General features: G+C 33.6%; 2 protein-coding genes across 2 annotated transcripts; both read left to right on the forward strand.

Moving 5' to 3' along the window:
* The first annotated feature begins 4,904 nt into the window (after positions 1-4,904).
* LOC143561606 (uncharacterized) lies at positions 4,905-8,241 on the forward strand. Its single transcript, XM_077049639.1, has 4 exons — positions 4,905-5,224; positions 5,946-6,249; positions 7,267-7,800; positions 8,068-8,241. Exons 1-3 carry the CDS (start codon positions 4,905-4,907, stop codon positions 7,279-7,281), a joined length of 639 nt encoding a protein of 212 aa, XP_076905754.1. The 3' UTR covers positions 7,282-7,800; positions 8,068-8,241.
* On the forward strand, positions 7,312-8,154 carry LOC143561607 (uncharacterized). Its single transcript, XM_077049640.1, has 2 exons — positions 7,312-7,800; positions 8,068-8,154. Exons 1-2 carry the CDS (start codon positions 7,312-7,314, stop codon positions 8,152-8,154), a joined length of 576 nt encoding a protein of 191 aa, XP_076905755.1.
* Positions 8,242-9,275: the final 1,034 nt, after the last annotated feature.

Consider the following 9,275-nt stretch of genomic DNA (forward strand, 5'->3'; position numbering starts at 1 on the left):
CACCATTAGCATTAACTTCCTATGAGTCTCGTGCAAGTGGGAGATTGTTGGAATATCGTATGCCCGAGACACATAATTAGGTTAATGTGGCTAGGTGTGTTTGATCCAAGTCGGGTCATACCCAATAACGAGTTAGACACACACCAATAATGTATTTGTTAAGATAAGATCTATGAGACAAATACAGAACACGATACATTCAGAAAATCGGGTTTCTGAATACCTACTTGAAAGTGTTAAATAAATTAATTGGTTAATTTATTTATTCAAATAATTATTATTGGAATGATTATTTAACTATGTGTTCTTTTATAAAATGGTTTATGAAAGATGGGGTGTTTATATATTTTATAAAGTATAAAATAAATAAAATAAAAAAAAATAAATAAATATATTTTGGGGCCGGTTTTGGGTGGGCCCCACACCCCAAGGTTTTGGTCAAGTTTTGTCATGGATTTGGTGAAGGTTGAGTGTTTGTCACTTGACTTAAAAACCTAACACAATATTTGATTTTGATTGAAAGATTTTATATAGATCAAGAAACTTTCAAGTAACAAATAACACACACAACTCTTTCTTTTTCTTTGTTCTTGTTTTCGGCCAAGAAAAAAGAAGAGGCTCGGGTCTCGGTTATTCGTGTTCAAGCTCCCTAACATAGCTCGGTGTGTGTTGGAGGCTCGGGGTATATTCCGTTTGAGGATTTTCCCTTTGAAAGTCTAGCATCAACATCATCATCTTCTTCAACATCAACTACACTCTTAAAAGGTTAAGAATGTAAGTGTTTATAGTTTTGATAGTTTAGTTTTTCCGTATCATTTGATCCTTGCTTCGGGTTTCTAATAAATAGATTATTGGTAATCTTATGACATGAATAAACTAGGTTGTTCATGAACATATCTTATATAAACTTGTAATATATATATATATAAACACATGGATACATATGTTTAGTTTGTAAATATCACGCTTCCGCCTTAATTGTGACTAGTTAAATGGTTAACTAAGTATAATTTATCCATAGAAACCCAACAGCAGTTTCCTTGTCCGAATCGCTTATCTCTTCAATAACAGTCTTGAAAGTCCTATCAAAAGGATCCAGAGACAGGAACACATTCACCCTTTTAACACCGTCTGGATCAGCAGCAAGGTCTGAGAAGTTGGATACTGCACAAGAAACAACAAGTCTACGGTCAGTTAATCAATAAAACAAGTATCACCTATCCTCTGGATCCACTATCCTACCCTTCAGGATCCAGCGAGACGGTAATGAATTCCCTTTTGGGATACTGTCTCTTAAAACGAAAAAAAACTGGTTCTTCCAACTTTGGCCATTGTGAGTGGTCTTGTTGATCGGTAGAGGCTGAAAGGGTTTACTTTTGAAGAGAAATCTGCTAGAACCATGAGTTACGAGGCTATATAAGTAAGAAAGGGCTAGAAGATTGAAATCAAGATCTTGCTCTATAATCAGTCTCTCAAGGGTATGCAAAGTCCTCCACATCATCGGCATGGCTTGGATATAGCTGAGACCGGTGAAGGAAAAGAAGGTAGTTGTAAGGTCGGGAAACGGATACAAAAAGCCGAGAAGGAATGGGAGTTCCAGAAAACAAACCCAATCAGAAGAAACACAATCGCTCCTTAATCGGGAGTCATACGCTCTAAACACTGTTCCTTCAGGGAAACATTTGGAGATTCTCTGGATTTCTTCGTTGGTGAATTTGCAGATCTCGAAAACTGGATCTTTAAGAAGATGTCGCGTCTGGAGTTCAGGAATAATATCCTTAGGGCTCGAAATAAAGGAAGCTTTCTGATTTCTTCTAGGCATTGTGATAGAAGGATGAAAAAGATAAAGGAGATAATAGAAAAAGAAAGAAGGATACCTGATGGTTATGCCGGAATTACGCTTATAATCCGATGAAGAAGGAATATATAAGGGTTTGAGTCTATTAAGTAGGCGTAATTATTTGGTGGCAGGCGACGGTCACATCCACTCTTAATCGACGGTTACGGTGCACTCTTCTCGGGATAAACATGACAGTTGTTCCCCATTCACACCTATCATGTTTGGGGGCAATTGTTGGGACCAGGATCTTTGATCCTCGAAATTCAAGTATCGTTGGCAACTGTTAACAGGACTAAGGATCCTTAGTGGTTCAAGGATCCTCAACAGTCAATTTATGTTATATTCTAATATATTATTTGCAGATAAACACGTGCTTACTGGAAATTCCTATTCTTGCGGACGAAGTATTTTACCTGGTCTTTCCCTCTCGTCCAAGCTCTTGAATGGTCAAGTTGAAGAAGTAAACGAACGTGGCCGAAATTGTAGCATAAGTAGTTACTAGCCGTTATACTTACTTGTATATATACATTGAGTGATAGCTGATTAACACACAACACTTTTAGCACCAAGAGTTCATAGCAAACACTTGTATTCACGATCAGCTATCATTCCACAATTTGTATCCTTTTCGAGTTCAATATAATTGGTAGTGATAATTTTCACTACCCGAGGTTTTTATGCCGGCGGGATACTAGTTACCAAGGGCTTTTGCTCGTATAAATCTCGTTGTCAAACCTTTACAATTACTACTTCGATTATTTTGTTCATACAAGCACCAATCCTCACATATGAATTTGGTTCATTGATTGTTAGACCGATTTTTAACCAAAACAAGTATATTAATTGGTGTCTTCGTTGCATAACAAACTACAAATAGACATTTTAATACATTATAAATATGTGTTGTATAACTTATGATGTTCATCAATACAAGAAAGTAATATAGCATTAATATTTAGTATTTAGTATCAATAGTAATTCAAATAATTAAAGAAAATCGTTATATATTATAAAAATAAATTTAAATAGCAGAATAAGTCGATTGCTTTTCAATTACTTTTGAGAATATTTTAAATGCTTTCTTTTCATAACTAGGAATATTTTTTGATCTGCGATGCATAATGCCTTATAACTTTTCTTGTAAAGGCTGTTTCCCTTTAATGTGATTTTATAATGTAACTTATACTTTACAAAATTTATTATTCATAAAATTCTTAAGTTAATTGTTACTTTTGCTAATTGGTGTTTAGATAAAAAGATAATTGCAATTTTGTCATTATTTTCGTTGACGTCATATAAGAATAAAAAGATTAATTGTACCTCTAAAATAATGGTTTTAACTTTTAAGATTTAAGAGCTATATTTACTAGAACCTATATAAATTAATAATGTTGGGACGGAGATATTTTATTAATTTAGCGAGATATTATTATACCGATAAATTAATAAATTATTAATTTAAAGAGTCAGGTTATATTCATGAGCAAGTCTCAAATTAATGCATCGACCTTCAAATTCTATGTCCATGTCGGCACAAAATGGATGCTAATGAGTTATTGAATTATCCATGTGAAAATAATTAATGTTACGAGGTTCAAAGTATTGAAGAAATTATGGCAGATACCATTCAAAATTCGGTTGATGATGATTCAATACCTTTGGAACTGGTCACTCAGAAAGAAGCATCGCAAGCGGCAACAACTCTTCACAACTTTTTGATGCAATACGAGAATACAGTGGCTTAACTCTTAAATGCAATAAGGAGATTTAAAAATGAACTCAATATATATTTGAAGTTCACAAAAAAACAAATGATTATAGATTCATTTTTTATTAAACAGTCCTAGAATTTTGAAATATTTTAGTAATTATTAAGGGATCAATATATTTACATTGAGATCTCAAATTTTTTTTTATTTTATTATTTTATTCAATGGGATCCAATTTTTATACTGGTCCCAAGTTAGGATTAGACAAATTATTAATTTTATCGAGTATTTAATTATATAAAGGTTCTACTGTACATAGTTTTGAAAACATATAACTAATTAAAAAATAATACAACTATAGATCAAATAAGAATATAAGATTAGCTAGACCTCTAATAGTATGGCCTTTACTAGTTAAGATCTAGATACATAACTTTAAGAATATATAATTAAAAACATTGTCGACGGCCTGTGCTTGAAACCATCTCTTACAAAGATGACCAAAGAAAGGGAGAAAGGATGAAGACAAATGAGAGGTGAGCGTCAGATGAAGATTGTAAAATTAGAGGAAAAAAGTGCATGTACACATTAATATAGACTATAGCTAAACGAGATAATAGTCTAATACCAATCTAGTCTAATTCGTGATGAGTGAATATTTAAAGAATATCTATTAACGTAGCTTTTTCCCCCTTGTTGAACGCAAATAAATTGTTATTCCGTCTTTATCTACTTTATGACTTGAGTCCCCAATAGAGAGACTTTATTTTAACAAGAATCTTAGATGTTGTCAAGCTACGAGTATTTGGTTTCACTTACATAAATTAGTAATTTGGATTGAAATAAAAAACTTTATACAAACAAAATTTCCTTATTAATTCAATTTTAATGTATAATAATAATTATATATAACTTAATAATACACGTTAAGGATTCCTGTTGTTAATGTGTTGATTCTGAGTCAAGTTTCTCAACTAAGTTGACTTTTCTTGGTCATCAAACATTTAACACCTGTCCCAACTATCCCTTTAAATATAAAATATAAAATATAAATATAATATAATAAAATCACACTTTTGGTTGCCTAACATTTTCTCATTTTCCTTCCAAATTTCCACAAAGTCTCTCCTATTCCACCTTCAACTTCAACTTCAACTCTACTTCTCCATAACTTGCGCCACTAATTATCTTATTATAAATCTGACTCCACCAATCTCACTAGGAACCCTTCATCCACCATGAACATATCAAAAACCCAATTCAATTCTCGAATAATAAACCTTATATTCATCTCGTCTTTACTCGGTCTAATAGCATACCTTTTGATCTCATCATATTCAACGACAACATTCTTAATGCTTGGTGTTGATCAAGACAATCATTTCTCATCTCCGACTTCTCTAGATCATATCGTGTTTGGGATCGCGTCGAATGCCAAGTCATGGCCCGAAAGAAAAGAGTATGTCAAGATGTGGTGGAAGCCTGATCAAATGCGGGGATGTGTTTTTCTCGACGTTCGGTCGGATAACAATTCTGATGAGTCGGTTCTTCCGCCCGTGTGCATCTCCGATGACACCTCCCGGTTTCGGTATACATGGCGCGGTGGTCTCCGGTCAGCCATACGTGTTGCGAGGGTTGTGTCCGAAACGGTAGCATTAAATCATTCAAACGTCAGGTAAATTATAAAAAGTCTAGTAGTCAAAACATGTATTAATTATTATTTGCCACTTTCATAAAAAAAACATGCATTACTAAAAATATCATATATGTGTTATTAGAAAATAGTTAAAATGGTGGATATATGTGGTTCGTTTTAACCAATTTAATGATCATCTTATCTTTATTTTTCTCAAAAACTTTGTAATTTCATATATGCACCTCTTTAACCACAAATATTCTAATTTGCCCATTCTTCGCTTAAACACTTTATTACACATTTAACATATTTTTTTTATTTTACTCGTAAACAATAGTTTCTTAAAATATTTGGTTGCTTCTTGTTCGATTATCACGCGATTATACCAGGTTTAATTATTTGATTCATGTTCGATTATCTGATTAGAACATTTGCCGTCGAGAGAACAAAAGAGGAGAGACAATGGTTCGATTTGCTTGCCTATCGTCGATGTCGATCAAAATCCTAATAAAAAATATGATTTAAAACAAATATAATGAAAAGGGGTAAAATGATCATTAAGTAAAAGTTCACTAAAGTTTGGTGTATATATATATATATATGATAATTTTAGTTATATATATGAAAATTTTGAATGTTGTAAAGCATATATAAAATTAATCCTAATTTAAAAAACCCAAACGTCCTAGGTTCGGGTTCGAGTCTCAAGAGGTAAAATAAATTTGTCTTTTAGAAAAATAATCGGTTTCTGGTTGTTCAGATGGTTTGTGTTTGGGGACGATGATACGGTGTTCTTCACAGAGAATCTGGTGAAGACGTTTACGAAATACGATCACGAGCTACCGTATTTCATCGGGTCAAACTCGGAGAGCTTTGTGCAAAACCGGTTCTTCTCATTTTCAATGGCATTTGGTGGAGCTGGATTTGCGATCAGTTATCCGTTGGCGAAGGTATTGGATTCGTGTTTGGAGAGATACCATCATTTGTATGGAAGTGATGGGAGGATTTCATCGTGTTTAGCTGAACTTGGAGTTGGGATTACCAGAGAATCCGGTTTTCATCAGGTAAAATGTCAAATTTCTGATCGCTATTGATGACCTCGTGACAGACCCAAAAAATTTTCTCACTTGGTCGGAGGGGCCTTTGTGAATTTTTTTATAAGAATCAGTCATGATTCTAACATATATAACTTTAAAAAAGATTTCATATGGTGAAGCCGACCTCTACACTAACTGAGCCTATGCTATTTTCTTCTTTCTCGAGCTATGTTGTATTCGTTGTTCATTGCTTGTGTTAATGGCTTCTACACTTCAGAAAAGAATATATATCAAACCCAAAAGATTTAGACTAGTATATATTCACTGTTCATGTTTTTGAATATGCACACTTAGTCCCTCGGGTTTTTTAAATTATAATATCGAATCGGACTATAAAATTTGAAATTCGATTCTAATTCGAATTTTAATTTCGTTTTTAGTCGAATTCACGAGCTTAGATTTCGATTTCATTTTATTTATATAAATTTTTATTATATATATAACTTTAAATATGGGTTTTTTAAATTGAATTATAATTTTTCTACCAATTGATGTAATCAGAATTCAAACCAAACTTGAGTTCGAATTTCACTTCAAAGTTGTTATTTAAATAACTTAATTCTTGAGTTACTTGAAATTTGATGTGTTAAACACCTCTATATATTCGAACCACTTAAGGAAACAAGTCGAATGGTTTGACCGATTTGAGATTTTGTGATGTTTGGTTCACTGCCCGAATTTGGTAGTTTTACGTTTTACCGGTTGGAACTTGGAAGTGGTCAAGAAAACTAAATCAACCATTTAACATGACATTAAACAACCAAATTGACAAAGTCTTAAAACTTGTCAGTTCATTTGGCCCACTCAACCTAATCGGTTTGGTTTGTCCTAGTTAGTGGTTTGGTCTAAAGTTTTTGTCAAGACCGGTTGAACTGAACTGTCAACATTTTTCACTTACCTTGACTAGTAATGCTGTATACTTGGATTCTTGTTTATTATAAGGGGTTAACAGTAACGTTGTTTCTAACAAATAAAATTGTGTAGATGGATATCAGCTGAGATCCGTTCGGAGTATTGGCAGCACATCCAATGGCACCATTGGTATCTCTTCACCATGCCGATTACCTGGACCCAATCTTTCCAAACATGACAAACCGAAACGCGATGCGTCACTTGTACAAAGCCGCACAAGTAGATACTCATAGGATCTTACAACAAACAGTTTGCTATGATCGTTGGTTTTCATGGACAAAATCAATATCGTGGGGATACGCGGTTGAAGTGTTTGGAACCCATGTACTCTTGCCAGACGTTCTTCGTGTCCCTGCAACATTTAGACCTTGGAGAAAAGGTGGCATGCTGAGCACACTATTTAGCGTCGACTTGAGGGAACACAATAAGGATCCTTGTAAAAGACCGGTTGCGTTTCATATGAACAAGACTTTTATCGAAGGAGACCAGACCGTAAGCATTTACAAAATAATGGACCGTGTGAATTGCACATCGAGTCTCGGGTCTCCAAGGGGAATTGAAATGATCAAAGTGCATGCTCAAAAATTCAATCTCGACATGAAACAGGTAAATATTATAGCCTATTTATGAATTATGACTACAAAACAAGTTACTCAAACCTGTTAGTGGGTTAATTTTGCTATAAGAAAGAAGTTCAAGGCTTCATCAGTCAAACCCTAACAAAATAATGGGCGATTATCAATTGTCCCAATCATGCTACATTTTGTGGAACCCGTAATAGCAAGTATCATATGCAAAAATGTTTCTTTTTTCCCCAAAATATTATACATATTATAAATGGTCCCCTATAAATTTTTGTGTTTTGTGAAACAGTTGTTGGCTCCTAGGCGACAATGTTGCGACGTATTACCATCGTCATGGCATGAAAGGTTGGAAATCAGCATAAGGGAAATGTCATGAAGATGAACTGATTCGAATGCCTCAATGACATTCATTTAATAATGTGCATTCGTGTAAATGATGATCAAATCACATTGCTTATACTTAGAACACACGTGAATCAACATTGAAGTATAAGAGTTTTGATAATGAAACATATACAAGAGAAGGCGATAATTACGTGTTTTCGATGCTGAATTTGTAGTGAGTGGAAACAAATATAGAAAATGATGAAATAAGTAATTTGTATTTTAGTCTATTTTGATGATTACATTTCATGGATTCATCTTCATACCGAAAAGGGGGCATTTTAGCTACTAACATGGATTTCACTAAGAAAATCTATCACTAATGTGCAACAATTCTTGTGTTGTGAGTTCATCACTATATGTGTGATGGATTTCATTCATCACAATTTGTTGCATTAACCCACCCATGTAAGTTATATTCATGGCTGGCACGACCATTTTGATAGCCTAAAACGAAAAATAAATTCTTGTGCCCTTTTAATAAATTAGGTTCGTACTTTTCAAAGATTTATTCATTTCCCTTCACATTTAATTAAGTGAATACGCTGTTTATAAAATCAAAATAGTTTTCGTTTCTCTTTAGAGACTACATTATAAACATATATTAATTAACAAATTGTGGTTTACACACAAAACATCACTGTCATAATATCACCGTATTAGCTTCGGACACATATGGAATACAATTCTAATTTCAAGGTGACAGTTATTCCTCTTGTTGGACATGCGTTTCCATTCTCTCTCTCTCTTCATATCAAGTTTATGTCTAGAATGGGATTTGCAGAGGCATGTAACTCAAGTCGATCATCATGGATGATCACATAATCTTTACCCCACCGCTACACATCTAATCGATGCCGGTGTTGGGTTCTTCGGTTTATACGGCAGTGGGTGTTACGACGGCTTTCTGGCCGTCTATGTGTGACACATGGTAAAATGAAATGTATTATTATATTTCATAATTGAGATTTAGACATATTTAGACTGGGTTATGTAAGATTTAAGACCTGTAAGTTAAAGATATTATTTTATTATAAGAATTAAGGAAATATATAATGGAAAAACACATACAAAGACAGATTGATTACAGGAATTTTGGTGATTAAGTTATGA

The sequence above is a fragment of the Bidens hawaiensis genome, unplaced genomic scaffold, assembly GCF_021521415.1.
Source record: "Bidens hawaiensis isolate Kalapana, Puna unplaced genomic scaffold, B.hawaiensis_p1.1 tig00020749_1, whole genome shotgun sequence".
Lineage (NCBI taxonomy): Eukaryota > Viridiplantae > Streptophyta > Magnoliopsida > Asterales > Asteraceae > Bidens > Bidens hawaiensis.